This window comes from Podarcis liolepis, assembly GCF_965112155.1.
Source record: "Podarcis liolepis genome assembly, chromosome: 14".
Classification (NCBI taxonomy): domain Eukaryota; kingdom Metazoa; phylum Chordata; class Lepidosauria; order Squamata; family Lacertidae; genus Podarcis; species Podarcis liolepis.
The window spans coordinates 18,268,322-18,285,577 of record NC_139569.1 but is presented as its reverse complement, the minus strand read 5'-3'; the positions used below and the strand labels follow the sequence as shown (position 1 = coordinate 18,285,577).

Sequence of the window (17,256 nt, the reverse complement as noted above, 5' to 3'; positions counted from 1 at the left end):
GTAAATCCCAGGTGCTCACGACCTGCCTGAGAACTGGAGGTAACAAGTAGAACTTGGAACAAAATGTTGGAGTGTGGAGTGCCTCCTGTTCAGAGTGCCAGCCAGCCACTCTGCATTCTGTGGTCACTGAGCATGCTCAGCCTTTATTGGGCTGGGGTTCTGGGGTTCCCTCCTCTGCAAACCTTGGGGTTCCCCAAGGCCTGCTGATGCCTCCTTCTTATCCTTCTTATCTGAGGATGGTACTGCTGTGGCTTCCAGCATTCAGAGAGAGAGAGAGAGAGAGAGAGAGAGAGAGAGAGAGATCTGTCTGTCTGTCTGTCTGTCTGTCTGTATCTATCTATCTATCTATCTATCTATCTATCTATCTATCTATCTATCTATCATCTATCTATCTATCTATCATCTATCTATCTTCTGAGTCTGGAAGGTATCTCTACTGAGAAGCAGATATTCCATCTTCAGTATGTGCCTTTTACCCCCATTAAACAATTTGTGTAGAGTGTTTTAAGTACCTACATCTAATAACCTTGACAGTTGCTTCTGCCTACCCTTAAGGCCAGTAGAATATGCAGAGCATTTTGAAACTGAGCCTTTGAGGGCAAAGCAGGTTGAAAATCTGAACCAATTTTTCTAAGTATACTTAATGGGAAATAAGCTCTGTCATAACCATCCTGGACTTAACTTGCAATTAAATAGCCCTAGTTGCAAGAACAGGGTACATAGCAATGAAGAAAGAGACAATTTTGTCATTTAAAAATAGCAACAAAATGTTGCAGCTCCTGTTTGTGATTGCAAATTCCATTGTTGACTATGCACTGTGTGTAGAAGTACTTTATTTCGTTTGTCCTGAATCTCACACCTTTCAGCTTCGTTGAATAAACCTGGATTTTAATATTATGAGAGAGGCAGGAAAACATCTCTATCCATTTTCTCCACAACATGCATTATTCAAACAATATTTTCAAGTCCTGGTTTACAGTATTATTCCCCTCGTGGGCAATCAAATTTCACATTTTATTTTACAAAGTTTTCAGCTTAAGTGGTAATCTCAAACAAATTTGCAAGTGCCAAGATTTGTCCTAAGGAAAAACATTAATAAACAGTAGGTTTTTGGCAGCAAACCTATTAGCAGGGCAAGGATGAAAGAATTGTTGTGGCTTGGCTGTGAGCATTTGAATATTTTAATTTGCAAACTGTTTTTAAGTGAATGTATGTAACACATGTTTATGTCTAATGCTCAAAAGCAAACATGCCCATGATATTTCAAGCTACGTGGATCACCACCACCCATTTATTATAGTCGACAGACCAGAAATAAGACCACTATGGAAATAATAGCACAATATTCAACAGACTATAGGGAGTTGTCTTCAGGTGAGTCAGACCACTGGTCAATCTGATTTCATACTGTCTGCAACGACTGGCAGTGGCTCTCCAAAATTTGAAACGGGCATTTCCCAGCTATACCTCAAGGTGCGATTTCACCCAGGGCCTTTTGCATGCAGAGCAAATGCTTTGCCACTGATTTACCTCTTAGTTTGCCAAAGTTTATTTTTAGTCTAATGCAGGAATAGTCAACATGGTATCCTCCCAAAGTTGTCGTACTCTATCTCCCATCAGCCAGAACCAGTATGGCCAATGGTCAGGAATTATGGGAGCTGTAGTCCAACAATGCCAGGAGAGAACCACAATTCCTATTCCTAGTTTAATGTTTCTTTTAGTTGCAGATTAATGTGACTTGTGAACCGGACTATTATCTCAGCAGTCCTTCCCATGTCCTTCTAAGTTAGAGGAACCTAGCAAGTTCATTCAAGAGGGAAAACATTGAACTGGGGACTGATTTTCTGGTTCACAAATCAGTCTCTTTGCCACTATGTCAAGTAGGCCTTGCTTTGCTTACTTTACAGGCTGAAAAGTTTTTTTAAAAAAACATGGCCTCAGGAGCACAGAATAAAAGAGCAAATCACCTCTCAGCAGAACAGTATGCAACCAGTTTGATGCTCTTTTGAGGTGCAAAAATATTTGAACCCTTGGAAGCCAGCAACCTTACATGTTGAACAATTGGAATTTTGCTGCCAGCTCCCTGCCCCCCACTCCCAAATTCCCATGTTTGATGGGGAAACTGCTTTTGCTAGATTAACACTGGCAGTTCCTGGGGACTGAATAGAAATAACAAGGCAAAAAGGTGAGCTGATTAAAATGTCACAACTCTGTCACTGCCAAACCTCGCAAAGACAGCAGGCCCTTGCTGCTATATTCCTGGCTCTAATCAGCCTCTAATAGGGCACCATGCCGGAACAGGCTATTCAGCTACAGCAGCTAAAAAAAAACAACACCTTCCTCTAAATCTGCAAAAAGTGATCATATATTGTGAATCCATCTCAACCTTTTAAAAAACTCAGTAGTGGTTTGTGCTTTATGGTCTTTCCATCTCCAAACCCTGCAGTGTTGATCTTATGAATATCTCAACATGCCAAGAGGGACATCATAGTCTCCAACTGTCCCAGAAATGCCAGAAATGTCACGAAAACGCTTAAGCTATCACGGTTTCTCACTTTCTCATGCTGAGTCCTGAATTCCCATCTTTGTTGAGGTATGCTAACTGGAAATGGCTTCACATTTGGAGGAAGCAGGGGGGAAGAGAGAGTTGCTGGCTGAGGCTGCCTTCCTTTGCTCCTCCACCTCCTCCTCCTCAACCTCATTTGCCACCAAAGACTCTTGCGCTGTGTCTGAGGGAGCCAGGCTGGTGGAATAGTAGTAGTAGTTGTAGCAGGAAGAGGAGAAGGGGGAGCAAGGCACTGGGGATGCCAGCGCCACTGTCCCCACTGACTGTGATTCCCTGGCCTGGCGAGCCCCCAGCCACCTGTCCAGCTGGCCATGCTGAATAAAAACAAGGAGGTGAAAGTGAGCCAGGTCAGGCCTGAAGAGAAGTCAGCAGCCCGAGGAAATCCTGAGCAGAAGGCCCTGGGGGTGAAGGAGAAGGGTATGGCTGGCAGGATGCAGGCAGGCCTGTGGGGGGCTGTAGTTTGAGGGATGTGGGGGCCAAGGTTATGGGGGTCGAGGGTGGGTGCTGAAGCTAGCTGGGCTTCGAGGGGGGGGTCGTCTGTATCATGAAAAAATCTTAACATGCAGAAAAAGCCCCCCACCTCCAGGAGTGATACTGATGTAGAAAAGAATGTCCCTATTTTCATCTGAGGAAGGTAGGTGGGTATGTTTGCTGATGTGTGCTGAAGATTCTCAGTTTTGGAACTGGGTTTGGCACCCAAGAAGAGAACTGCAGGATCAGGCCTATGGCCCATCTAATCCAGAAGGCTGTATTCACAGGGGCCAACCAGGGGCCAATGGGAAGCCCACAAGTAGGGCATGAGCACAGCAGCATCACTCCCCACTTCTGATTCCTAGCAACTGGTATTCAGACATACTGCCTCCAACAGTGGAGGTAGGATAGCCATTTTCTAATAATCCAAGTTGGTGGCCATCACTACTTTTTTTTGGGGGGGGGGACAAATCAAGATTAAGAATTATGTGGATGCCTTTCATAAGAGGATTTCAAGAAGTCACCCAACTTGCAATGGACCAGTCCTAGCGGTAGCTGAGAGACATAGAACTGATGGACATGCCTTTTCCTAACTTGTAAGTCCACTTCCTGGCTATAAATAGTGAGTCCCTCATTCTGGACACGCCTTGCCTGACAGCGCTGTGACACCAGTTCTTGCACTAGGGTTGCCTCCCCGCCCCTTCTATGCAACTGTGTATTTAATAAGGTACGATCACTCTCTGAATTCCTGAACCTTGCACTTTTTGATACATGTTGAAATCTGCTCACAGGAAGGTCTCAAGTCCTCAGGAGCCTGAACATGGGCCACATGCATGGCCAAAATGGCAGGCACCAGAATCTTTGGTCATTAACAGCCCACCCCCTCCATTCTCAATGAGAAAGGGGGGTGGTGTACATCAGAACCTGTTTGAGAGGTTTCAGATGAGGCTGAAAGAAATTTGTGCAAGAGAAAGATTTCAAAGGTATAAAATAAATTTATTTGCTTTATGAATGCAGGCAATGCCCCTTAGAGTACTATTAAGCTTGATCATTCACAGAACAGTCCAAGGATGTGCACTGATTTAAAGACTGCAGCCAGAGTTCAATGCTTTCTATGCACATTGTCCTATGTCAGATTGAGGCGTCAGGTCAGCTGTGCAACTCCTCATCATGCACAAGAACAGGGAAGCGTTCACCTCCTTCACACAGCAAGGTGTAAATGGCACGGTACAGTGATGCTCTGGAGCTTTCCTGAATACGTCCAGGTTCTAGAAGAGGGAGGAGTTCAGATTCCATGGCCTGGGAACAAGACAACCTGTTAGTGGGGAGGGACAGTATCTCCAACACAGACCATTCAGAAGTTGAAGAGTGCAGGTGATATACTGAATCAGGGAAGCAAGTAAGAGTTGTACAATTGTCCCTTGACTGCCTTTTCCAGCTCTCAGTAAATGGCTGCTAATATCCAGGGGGAGGCAGCTGTGCTTGCTTGTGGTGCTTTCTGCATTGTGAACCAGGAAACCCACAAAGCAGAGTCCCTCAAGCAACCTGCAATGTTGAAAAAAGAAAAAAGCCACTAATCAGAGTCAGCATAGCATCAGGATGGTGCAATGAGGCTCATTTGGACAGCCAGTGAACCCTAATGCTAAAGGACGTATAACCTCAGGGGCAGCTACAGACCGAAGCTGGGGAAAAGAGAACAGATGAAAAACCAAGTGAATGGTTGGCTAAATCGTGGCACTTTGCTCCTACGGCAAACTTAATGCATTATATTAGAATGATACCCCACTCCTGAACTCATACTATCAATAAATTAGCACAATTGGTTCAAGCTCAATAGAAAAGCTTTCTACAGCTACCATTAAGCAAAAACTGAGTTTTCATCTGGCCAGTTTCCAGTTGTGAGAGCATATTACCTAGCTGCCTTCTGTTTCATCCACTCGCTTTTAGTTCTATGCAGCAGGATAGCCAATTAATCTCTCTGAATATAAAACAGCCAGATTTAGGAACACAGGAAGCTGCTTCATACAGTCAGACCATTGCTTCATCTGGCTCGGTATACTGTCTACACTGGCTGGCAGCAGCTCTCCAGGGTTTCAGCCCTACCTGAAGATATAGGGAATTTGAACCTGGGACCCTGTACATGTAAAACAGATGTTCTACTACTGAGCTACAGCCCTTAGATCTTTATTGTATTATTATTTAAACAATGTATATACTGCTTAACTGCAATAGTCTCTCGATACAAGCAGTAAAAATCAATTAAAACTATAAAATCAAACTTCAATTAAAATGCCTGCCAGAATAAATGAAAAAAGCATTTAGTAGGTGCTGGGCATTCAGCAGGGAAGGTGCCTGTCTGACTTCAGCTGGAAGGGAGTTCCATAAACTTGGGTCTACAACACTAAACACAAAGTTCCTGGTGCACCCAAGCCATGGGGGACCACTAACAGTGACTCCCCCAAGACCTCAATCACCTTATTATTATTTTTATTAAATGTTTTATTTATCTTAAGCATACATCTTAAGACTTACACCCCACCAGCTGAACCTGACCAGGATGTCTGAACAAAGTGAGCAAAGAGCTTAGACCCCAACACCATAAAAGGCAGCCTTACTGCCAAGTTACCTTCTGTATCTCAAGTTGCTGGCGCAGCATCACCACCTTCAGTCTCAAGGCTTCCATCTCCTTCAGCTCCTCCAAGCTGGAGTAAGAAAGCAGCGGCGGTGGCCCAACAGTTTCTACATCCCAGCACCTCTGGCTTCCAGGGGAGGCACGCCATGCAGAGGAGCATCCGTCGCCGCAAGTGCAGTTAGCAGGGAACAGCTTCGAATGGGACTCCATAGCTGTCAGGGGATTAGCAAAGCACAAAAGTGAGGAGACCAAGAGGGAAGTGATAGCACTCTGCCAATACCTGAAGGGCTAGAACACAGAAGAAGAGGGCAAAGTGTTGTTCTCGGCTGACCCAGAAGGTAGGATGATCAGGCATAGGCAAACTTGGCCCTCCAGGTGTTTTGGGATTACAACTCTCATCATCCCTAGCTAACAGAACCAGTGGTCAGGGATGATGGGAGTAGTAGTCCCAAAACATCTGGAGGGCCGAATCTGCCTATGCCTGGACTAGATCTCTAATGGGCTCAAGTTAAACTATGGAATGCGCTCCTACAGAAGGCATAATGCTTCTGGCCAGTTGCTGGAAACCATAGGATGGGTTGTGCTTTGGTTCCACTTGAAGGTTTCCCGCAGGCATCTGGGTGGCCACTGTGAGAACAGGATGCTGGACAAGATGGGTCACTGGCCTAATCCAGCAGGCTCTTCTTAGGTTCATAAGGCAAGATTTGAACTGAAACGTCTTATTGTTAAAAGCAGATTGACAGTGGAACCAATCTATTAGAGGGCTAGCAGGCTCTCCCTTGCTCAAGGTCTCCAGACAGATGCCTGCTGGGGATACTCTTGATCTCCTGCATTAAGCAGGGAGTTGAACCAGATGGCATAAAAGACACCTTGCAACTCCATGGTTCTATAATAAACCTTTTGTTTGCAACACAATTTGCTTACTGTATCTGCATAAGAAAACAAGCCACGCATTGCTAGGAACTGAGCAATTAGTTACAGGGTAAGGCTGATCTGTTTGTTTTTGCTGAGAAAGCTGCAGTGCCATGGAAGGCAGCCAAGCAGGATTATGACAAAATGTCCTAACCCTACATGGCCCACACCTAGGTGGAGACCTGGAACGAGTGCTGAATTTTCAACCATCCAGGGTAAGCATGCAGAATGAGTGTGTGGTATTGCTGCTCCCAAATCTGATGTTATCTATCTGTAATTGGTTATATCTATACATCATTTTTTAAAAAACAACAACACAATGCTATTATGTCATATCCTTCACCTTCTCTTAACTGGTGCACTTTGTCCAGACACTGGCCCACTATCGTTTGCAGGCCCTCCAGAGTCAGAAGACTTTCGTACTGTCTCTGCCAAGTTGGGTTTTCTCCAAGAGACTCTAAGAGGAATAAGAGAGTTAAGAGGCTTCAGGTCTCACAGAATCACTTGGGAGAAGGCAGCCTCAAGTCTAGCACCTCAGAGAAGTTGCAAGTGCGGGGGTCCCACAAATAAAGAAATGCAAGCTATGTTCTGACAGCTACCGTTCATTAGGATTTTTAAGTGCACACTCAAAAATGAAACATTGGTGAGATATATTGTGTTCCAAACTACATGCATCATACGGACTAGAGGCAAAACAGAGAATTTGGGGTGGTGGTGCACACCAGACCATAGCTTCTTGCCAATGTAATCTGCGGAGCAAATAATCTGTTCACAGCTGTGGGTATGGATATCTCCACCACAATTTTTTGAGACTGAAATTACATTCCCAAATCATTTTAGCTACCTTCATCACCTTTCTTACCTGAGGTCTCAGCTTCCATGCACTGGCTGACATGGGAGTGAATGTCACGTAGGTGCTTAAACTCTTCTTTCACTTCAACTGGACTTAAGGCTAGTGAAGGCAAGCAGAACTGACCATAAGCTTAAGTCAATAAGGCTTAGTGGAGACAGCGGACATAAAGGCATTTAGGGTCACCATCCTACTGGCTAGCTTGCCAGATTTATAGCAAGATCAAATGTTTCAGGGCCAAAACTGGCCTTGCATTTAGCAACATTCCTGGAAACAAGGAATTCCACACAGGTGCATTCACCAAGTTCTGTGCAGGTAGAAAGTGGGCTGGGAGAAGAGGGACTGGATTTTCACACCTTTTCAAACTTTTGTTCAAAGTTATTTTTATCCAAAAATACAGAACAGGCATGATATTTATAGTTTAACTTTCTTTCCTTCATGTTATCTGCTATATTGTTTATTTTGTTTATAAAAAATATTTATATACTGCTATTCATTAAAAAATCAGAGAAGTTTACAACAATTAAATATAAAACCGTACAATGGCAAAAATTAACATTAAAATTAAAAACCAGCTATTATGGAAAGATGCATTCTTAACTGTGTGCTGACAGAACAGAAAACTTTCCAGCAGGTGCTTAAAAGCTGAAACTGAAGGCCATATTAAAAAAAAAACTACTACTGAAAAATACTGACATTTTTCAAATGAGAATATGCAAAAGGAAGAAACAGAATGGACTCCCCCACCAAAGGTCTTGGATGTGCCCAAAAGCCTCTTTCCACATAGGCTATTTTATGCACTCATCAAGCCACAGCTGCAGACCTGAGGTCCTTCTAATACTGCTAGACTCCCATCAACTCTGGTGGTTGGCCATGCTAGTTGGGACCGCTGGACGTTGGAGACCCGACAACATCTGGAAGGCCACAGCTGCCCCCTGCCCCCCCCCCCATTATAAAGCCAAAGCCAGAAAAAGGATACTGTTGCTTGTAGTTTCTCCATAAAACTATTCCTTGCAGCAACAGCTTCTGGGCTTGTTTTGCAAAGACGGCATTTCTCTCCCAGCCTAGGCATTTATAAAGGAGGGGAACACGCAGTTAGCAAGAGTTGGGCTTAGCCTGAAATTCACACCTGACACATTACAGTTCTTCCTGAAGCAGGGCCAATCGTATTTCTGTCAAGTATACTTATTTGCTTACACTGCAGGATCCCAAAACACTGAGTGTATCAACAGACCTTTGTCACCGAAACTCAAAACGATCTAAGGAAGAAGGAAGGATTGTGTATAATGCTATTGGAAAAATAATCAAAGTTAGGATATTTGGTCCATCTATAGGCAAGGATGAGAACAACTTGTCCTAAATTGATGGATGGACTTATTGCACCTTCTCAGATAGCTAAAGCCACAGAAGGGCATCTGCTTACTTGAGAGATACAAGCCTTGTTTCCAGTAGTGCACAGTAGGCTTCCACTGGAGTAATCCAGACCATCATCAACAATGAGAAAGCACAGCAGAACAGATACCCTTGTCTGCTGTCCAAGCCATAGAGAAATACATGGCAATGACTGCAGAATATGGTCTTCATTGCAAAATCTGCTAGCAGTTGCAGAATTCGGAGACTCACACTTTAAATTGGTGGAAAGTATTCTCTACCAGGTTAGACTCTTTAGATTAGACTCAGTGGAACAATGGATTTATATTTTCTTAGCATGTGGCAGATATTATTCTGCCTGTTCCAAATTAAAGTTGTTGTTGGCATTTAGATCCCAGACGTTTGTTAGACACTAGTGACTGATGCTTTTCAAGCTGCAAGAATGAGAAAATATTTGGCTCCTAATACGTATTTTGACTCCTAACACATACGCATTTTATTTGTGTGTCTATTTTACTTTGAAACTTGAAAACCACATGTGGTTTCAGTTAAACAGAAGGACAAAACTATGTCATCCAAATCTACAATTTGATAGAACCTCCTGCCAACACAGATTGATGCCATTTGTTTTAGTTTCTGTTAAAAACATGATAGTATATATTATACATAGGATATGACAGGTGCAGCTATAGAGATGTATTAATTATTTTTCTTTTGACTCTGGACTCAGCTACATTGGCAAAGAAAAAGTGCCTTATATGTGTTGTTTGTGCATTCTAACACTTGACACCAGATGGCGCTGTAGAGTTCCGTTTTTGCTAACTAGATTTCTCATACAGTACAAAGTTTGCAACATGTTTAACTGAAACACTTCTTTGATGTGTCTAGATCCAGCCCTAGTCACTCAATTAACTCTAGCTCGGGATGCATTCAGACAACCAGCAGCCATACAGTAATGACATAAAATGTAATACAGTGGTACCTCTGGATGCGAAAAGGATCCGTACTGGAGCCCCGTTCGCATCCTCAAGCAAACGTAACCCGCATCCACATGGGTCGCAATTCGCCGCTTCTGCGCATGTGCGTGACGTCATTTTGAGCGTCTGCACATGCGGCAAAACCCGGAAGTAACGCGCTCCGTTACTTCCAGGTCGCCACGGAGCGCAACCCGAAAATATTCATCCTGAAGCTACTTCAACCCAAGGTATGACTGTAGTATTACATCAGAGGACAATCACGTATGGTCTCTGATCACATATTCCCATTTCTTTGCAGCTGTTCAGATGTCAAAGGAAATGAAAGAAACACTGAATAGTGTTAAAATTGCATATACAGGTCACATCCACATGTAAATTTAAAACGCATGGCTTCTCCCAAAGAATCCTGGGAACTGTAGCTTTTAAGGGTGTTGGAAACTGTAACTATGTGGGGGGGGGGTTAACAATAATTCCCATGATTATTTGGGGAAAGTCATGTGCTTTAAATGCACTTAGGTGCATCGTGTGGATGTGACCACAAAGAACTACTTTCCTCACAGAGTTATAGATGGTGTCACATGATAAGCCTTTAACCCAGGTTTGTAAACAGCAACTCTCCTGGTCACCTATAGCCTCCAGGAATCACTGACTGGCATTAAACTAGAAGAGACTGATTATTTCCAAGAGGGAAACAGCATAACCCATCTCTAAAAGAAACAGGATAACAGTACATCATTTATACCAGGCTTCCTCAACCTCAGCCCTCCAGATGTTTTGAGACTACAATTCCCATCATCCCTGACCACTGGTCCTGCTAGCTAGGGATCATGGGGGTTGTAGGCCAAAAACATCTGGAGGGCCAAGGCCGAGGAAGCCTGATTTATACCATTCAAGGTGTCGGTGTGGGGGAGGTTCTATCATTCATCAGCCTAAAGAAACCCACGTTTATCCAAACTAGCATTAGGTAAGGTACATGCTTTACATGCATAAGGTCCCATATTCAATTCTTGACCAACTCCAGTTGGAAACAACAGGAACCAGGTGATGGGTACCACCTCTGCCCAAGACTGTGCCAAAAAGTTTCTGACAGTTTGAGCAGACAATGCTGGCCAGAGGGAGCAACCATTATCACCTTCACCCCCATGGGCCAAGTCTGAATGATGGGCGAAAACCCCCATGTCACAGTGACCTCAGGAAACCCTTGCAGGCCTCCTTTTTGTCTGAGCCAGCTTTTTGTCTGCCCCACACCAGCTTATAATGGGCATGTCCTGGCCAAAATGGCCTTGTGGGCCAAATGAGGAGGTCTGACAGGTCTAATTAGACCATTGCCTGCAGGTCCCCTGCTCTTGAGCTAGAGGGATGTATAATCTAACCTGGTATCAGGCAGCTTCCTATGCCCATTCTGCAGAAGGCAAACAAAGGCCATGAGAATAAAAGGCTACTAAGTACACCCATGGCTATATGAAAAGTTGACTTAATGTCTCTAAAACCAACCCATCTAGACAACACAGATTGGTGCCACCCCCGTGGATGTGCCAGAAGACAGACTACAGAACACTTCTTCAATCCCAGTTCCATTTTGCAAATTACTAATAACCTCGGCCATCCTACCATAAAGGCTTAGATTCCTCCCTCAAATTTCCCCCATCCATTTGCAGGGAACTCTGAGTTTTTGATTAGCATAAGGTTACCTGGTATACCTGGAAAAGGCTTTCCCATAAGGATGTGGCAGTTTCAGCAAAGATCTGTAAAAATAAAAAATGGAACTGCATTATAATACTTAGCACACACATATTCAAAATCTGGATACATGTTTTCATTTCCTTATCTTTAATTTCAGATATCAAAAAGCAAGTTACTAGCTGTATGGACACCAGCTGCCCTTCTATAACCCAGGCATTGCTATCACACCATGCCAATTCCAACCCACCCCACAAGCATTTCTTTTGTATTGCCACTTATTAAATTAGTTCAGGTCAAGGACATTTAGCCAGAACCACCGTCTTTACAAATAGCTCAGAAATTTCAACAGGCCCAAAATGTGTTTGATGGAGAAGAAAACAAGAAGCAGCAACTTGGAAACTTGGAAACTTACCCCTTTTCCTGTAGAGTAGATATCTGGGATGTTGTGTCTGCCCCTGGGGTGCCTTCTTGGCTCTGTGTGGCTACAGACTCTGGAGCAGGACCAACAAAATTACGCTCTGCTTCAGAAAAAGGCACATCAGTACCTGCAATGTCTCCCCCATCCACAAGGTTCCCAAATGAAGGGTTTAGCTTTGCACAATGTGAAGATTTAGAAAATTCATGTTGTGTTCTGGGTTCTTCAGTGGCAAAGACCTTTTCATGACCAATTTGGGTTATTTTTGCAGACAACATGGCTTTGGGGGAGGCAGCTCCTTTGGCTGACTTCTTCCTCCCTGGCATCTTTGAAGTTCTGGAGCTCAGTCTGCCTGACATTTTCACTTGTGACCTTTTCACATCTAAGTCAGTCCTGTAGGGAGCTTTCAGCATGTATGCTGTAGGCTTTTTGGAAGGCACTGGCTTTCTGCTCACAGATTGCACTTTTACTGTCTTCGAGATGCTCTCCTTAGAATGATCCACTTGCTGTTTTACATCAGCACTACTAACAGCCTTCTTTTCTGCAGCTTTGGCACTTTCTATAAGCTCACATGGAGCCTGCTGGAACTTTGCTCGGATCTTTAGTGCTTTCTCCAGGGCTTTGTTAAGCAGCTCCAGTTCCTCGAGTTCCTTGGCTGAGGGTTCACTTCCTACAAATGAAAGAGTTAATATATTAATTGAGGTCTTTCAGTGCTGTCTCGCTCTGATCCAAATCACAAACTAGTAGAATTGTAGAGTTGGATACGGTCATCTAGTCCAACCCCCCTGCAATGATGCAGATATTTTTTTAAAGCACAAAGTCATTTATGGACAATGATATATGTTATGTTTTCCACACACCCTCCTCATAGTGAAATTTCTCATTAACCAAACAGCTTAAACTTTATTTGAATGTGCCTACCATGAAGACAGTATGTTGACTGTCTCAAGATAATGCTGCAAAAGGTTATGGTAGAACCAGACCACAATTAACAAAAATGCAAGTCTATGGCATATTCCAAATGACTGGATGCAGAATTTTGGGCCTGCAATTCAAAGAAGTCTATTTTTATGTATCATGTGAGTTATTGGACTTGATCCTACCCAAGTATGCACAGAAACTGCCACAGCCAAGTTTAAGATGTAAAGACTTACTAGGAAAAAAATATTATTAGAATAAGAGAATAATAAAATTGTAGAGTTGGAAGGGACCTTAAATAAAATCTGTACTGAAATGCTTTGGGCTTTTTTTTTTACTGTTTTATAAATTTCATACTTTGCTTCTTTCCCCACTCCACCCCTTTACCAGTGCAAAACACACTGAATACCAGTGTGATCCCACAATGAAGTGCCTCTAAGTCTGAAGACACAGACAAAAGTACCTAGCATGTGGGCAAAGGAAAGAGAGAACACCTAACTGAAGACAGAGGCTGGGAAAGAACTGTTGTTCCCATACCTTGATTATCATTTTTGCCATCATCAAGGACTGGGTATTCAGGAGCTTGTGAGTTCCTAGCAGAAAGGAAACACAGAGCATGCATTCAGCAAGAAACAGATATGGCCAATAATTCTTCCACAGCTGTCATCCTTTCAAACAGCACACAAGACAGTTATTGTCGTTAATAACAATATTCTTTGCCCAGACATCCTGAGGAAACAACAAGGTTCTTAGCTTTTAACTTTTTTTAAAAAATCTGTATGGACTCATCTCTTCTGCTTGGTAATAAGGAGAGATGGGAAAACTGAGAATTAACTAACACAGTTGTTTTTTGTTGTGTGGTTTTTTGCTAACACAGTTTGCTTCCTCCTCACTTAAAAAAACAACACAATTCTCTGAAACTTTATGATAGGACTGGCACTTATTCCTCTTTCCCCACCTCCAGCTTACCAGTCTCCAAGAATAGCTTGGCATTGTGTTAGTTTCTGCTGCAGTTGCTGCTTTTGTTCAGCACAGTCTTCCAAGGCTTGGGTGAGTAGAGAAACCAGTCTAAAATGGCAAATGGTACAAGAAGAAAATGTTCCTATTTAACTTGAAAACAATATAATCAACATTCTTTAAATTGGCCTGTTCTCTAGGAAAAGGCATGGGGAGATAAGGAAGCATTTGACAGCCCCATACAAAATTTGACATTAAATTATGGATGTGTGTATGGAATTTCTAGGCATCCCTCACAAGCAGGCTTGTAATCCAAGACTCGCCTCATTTTAGAAACGAAACACTGGGTACCGCTGCACAATGAGCTGAGACACTACTTCCCTCAGTTGTTGAAGGGGCTCGGCTTTTACCCTACAAATAAGTCCTGGGGTTGGACCCGCCACCCCGTCCCAAGGCCGGAGGAGGGCGGGGCTCCCTTCCCCCGGAATTTAAACTTAGATAGTAAACGCGCCGGGACAGGAGGAGCCTCTCCAATTCTACTCCATAAACTGCAGGCACGCTGATGTAACTGCAATAACAACTACTACTATTACTATTACTATTACTATTACTATTACTATTACTACAGTATCACCTGTGGGCACAGTCTTTGGGCAGCATGAGGAAAGCCAGAGAAGGTCCGCAAACTGGCAATTAAAGCAAGCGGCAGCGGCGGCGGCAGTAAAGCCCCTCGCTCCCAGCCAAAGAAGCACAAGCCCAACTACACACTTTACCCACTTCCTGCACCCTTTGGGGCACTTCCGGCCTCACGCTGAACTGCTTTTTCCAACCTAACGTCCAACGCGCAGGATGGAGAGTTTTCACTATAGAGGTGCCAAAGTACAGAGCGAAACGCACATCTATTCCGCGGCCATAGTTTATCCATAGAGAGAGAAATGGACCTCACTATATCTTTTTGTAGGCAATTTTAATTTTGTATGATTAAAAAAAAAAACTTTTAAAATTACTACTCTCCATCTTAACTAGCCATTTCTTAATATCTAACGTTCCCTGCTATATCTTTCTATCTCTCTATAGTCTGGGTGTCTGACAGGCCCGCGCTGCCGGGTCCTGTCAGGTTTGTTGTGAAACACCTCGGCGGAACCGTAGCTACTGTAATATCCGAGCAATCCCCGCAGCTTACTTTGACAACTACGGATTAATATTTTTTCCGCTTCTGGTTTTAGCGCCGCTTTCTCTACCACCATCCTGGTGTTTTGTAGATTTTTTTTGTCATTGATGAATGTATTTCACCCCTGCTAGGACCTGCCCGATCAACGGCAGCAAGCCCTTGACAACGGTTGCCATGTGGAAGACGCTTGGGCCCGGGGGCATTGATTTAGGTCCTAGTTACCCCATCTTAACACGCCGTGTCCGGCCACGCAGTGAGCGAGATTGCAACGTGACTCCACCCCCCCCGCCTCCTTCTCTTCACTTCTTAACGTTATTCTCGGCTGCAGAAAAGGCACACTCTGATTCTGCCGCCAGACATGTCGGGATTTGTTTCATCCAGCTATGCATAAGGCAGATAACGTTGCTCTGCAGACCCTTCCCTGCTCCAGGGGTGGGCCGAAATCACATTGTCATGGTACTCAATACAACCCCACTGAGGAAAGGTTGCAGCATTTGGGACTTTTTAGTTTAGGGATAAGGCAGCTAAGAGGTGACATGACAGAAGTGTATAGTGGTACCTCGGGTTACAGACACTTCAGGTTACTGACGCTTCAGGTTAGAGACTCCCCTAACCCAGAAATAGTACCTCGGGTTAAGAACTTTGCTTCAGGATGAGAACAGAAAATGTGTGGCGGCAGCAGGAGGCCCCATTAGCTAAAGTAGTACCTCAGGTTAAGAACAGTTTCAGGTTAAGAACGGATCTCCGGAATGAATTAAGTTCTTAACCCAAGGTACCACTGTATGTATAAAATTATGCATTGCTTGGAGACTGACTCATTTTAGGGAAACTTTGTATGTTGCTACTTATGGTAAATGAAGCAAACTTATTAGGTTCATTTGCACAGTGCACTTTCAAGTCAGAAGTAAAAACATTTGCAAAATCTGTTTGCTTGGAGGAAGGCATGTTTCCACATATTAATGGCCTTGGTTTCAGTAATCTACTTCTGTGGTGAGTAAGGGACCTTTTCAGGCAAAAAGGATTCCATTGGGAGAAGATCTAAAATAGATAAAATATTGTCAGGGTACATTTCCAAATCCATCTGCCTTGGTTTCAACCACATGGCATAAATAACATACTGTTGCATGCCACCCCAGTCTCTGAGCGGTGTGAGATTCCCAGAGTCTGGTTTCCTTAGAATGAGGGACAGCAGAGGCTGTGGTGTCTTTAAGATATATGGTTTATTTGCACATATATACAATCTGAGTCTGCGGTGTTAATTGACACCCCAGAAGGTCTTGCTTCTCTCAGTCACAGCCTTAGAATCAAATAGAAATCAAGCATAGCCCTAATTGTCTTGCTTCTAAACAAAAAAACAGTCTGGCTTCTGCCTGCTTCTTGCTTCCAGCTCACACATTCCACTCTCTTTTTCTTTCTCACTACCAGCCAGGTGAGAGAGGGTGCCCACTTATTTGTCCTCTGGTACAGAGCAACTTTGTAATACCTAACAACTGTACTTAGGTGGTACTTTTCTCACAAAGGAACTTGCCTGGCTCAGCTTTTATCTTTGTAAATAAAATCAAATGCTGCAAAATACCTTAAGCCTCCAGCGAACTTCCAAAAGAAGCTAAGCCAAGTGAGATAAGCTCTACACCTCTGGACTTTTCACTGTTCAGACAAATGTGGGGAGCATAACAATACCTTATGATATGTACAGATGGTATAGAGAGGAACACTTTAAGACTAACTGATACCATTAAGCCCAGTTTGAACTGAGTCTGATTTCTACACAAAACTGCACAAGTCTCAGTCATGTACATTTTGAAATGTATTGAATAAAAATTATTTGGGGTTCCCTATAACCTAAAAAAATCCTACAATCCTACATTCTTCAATAGATTAATTGTTTTAATGGTAGGAAAACAAATATCAGAGAGGCATTATGAATTATTTAACAAATAGAGAAGCCCCCAAAATTGGTACAAGGATTCTGCAGAATGAAATGTAATATATGACTAGTTTCTCTGAAACTGCTTATAGAGTAGTAATTATAAAATCACCCAGGAGAGGGCCAACTTCTGCTATGATCTTAATGCTGAATTGCATTCTGAATGCCAATTACGGTACGTTTAAGTATGGTATGGGTAATATGTTGCTACTTAATATTCCTAGGTACTTGAGTCATTCATAATTTTATTAGAAACACATTGCTCTTAGCTGCCAAACAGATCCATAACCTGACCTTACTGGAGGTTAGGGTAATAGTGCAATCTTAGACATGTTTGCTCAGAATTAAGTCCTACTGAATTCAGTGGGACTTAGTCCCAGCAAGTGTGTATAGGACTGCAGCATAA

General features: G+C 43.2%; 1 protein-coding gene across 4 annotated transcripts; it reads right to left on the bottom strand.

Moving 5' to 3' along the window:
• Positions 1–4,012: 4,012 nt before the first annotated feature.
• Positions 4,013–14,723, bottom strand: TEDC2 (tubulin epsilon and delta complex 2). Of its 4 annotated transcripts, none has more exons than XM_083476115.1 (10): positions 14,526–14,723; positions 13,765–13,863; positions 13,333–13,388; positions 11,875–12,547; positions 11,480–11,524; positions 8,411–8,495; positions 7,444–7,552; positions 6,925–7,038; positions 5,664–5,881; positions 4,013–4,336 (listed from the first exon to the last, which is right to left on the bottom strand). In XM_083476115.1, the coding sequence occupies exons 1-10, from the start codon at positions 14,675–14,677 to the stop codon at positions 4,187–4,189; spliced, it is 1,701 nt and encodes a 566-aa protein (XP_083332241.1). In that variant the 5' UTR covers positions 14,678–14,723; the 3' UTR covers positions 4,013–4,186. The 4 variants fall into 4 exon arrangements, with proteins under 4 accessions (XP_083332241.1, XP_083332240.1, XP_083332242.1 ...); XM_083476114.1 differs by having other exon boundaries at positions 11,471–11,524; positions 14,526–14,714; XM_083476116.1 differs by having other exon boundaries at positions 11,471–11,524; positions 14,387–14,560.
• Between the last annotated feature and the right edge of the window lie 2,533 nt (positions 14,724–17,256).

Bases quoted from the DNA above. Each gene is read 5' to 3' on its own strand.
- TEDC2 (XM_083476114.1), bottom strand. From the start codon at position 14,677: ATGGATAAACTATGGCCGCGGAATAGATGTGCGTTTCGCTCTGTACTT. The intron at 7,553-8,410 runs GTATCCTTTTTC...GCTTATGGTCAG, and splicing joins TGGAGAAACTACAAGCAACA to TTCTGCTTGCCTTCACTAGC. The intron at 5,882-6,924 runs GTGAAGGATATG...ATCCCCTGACAG, and splicing joins AGTGCACCAGTTAAGAGAAG to CTATGGAGTCCCATTCGAAG.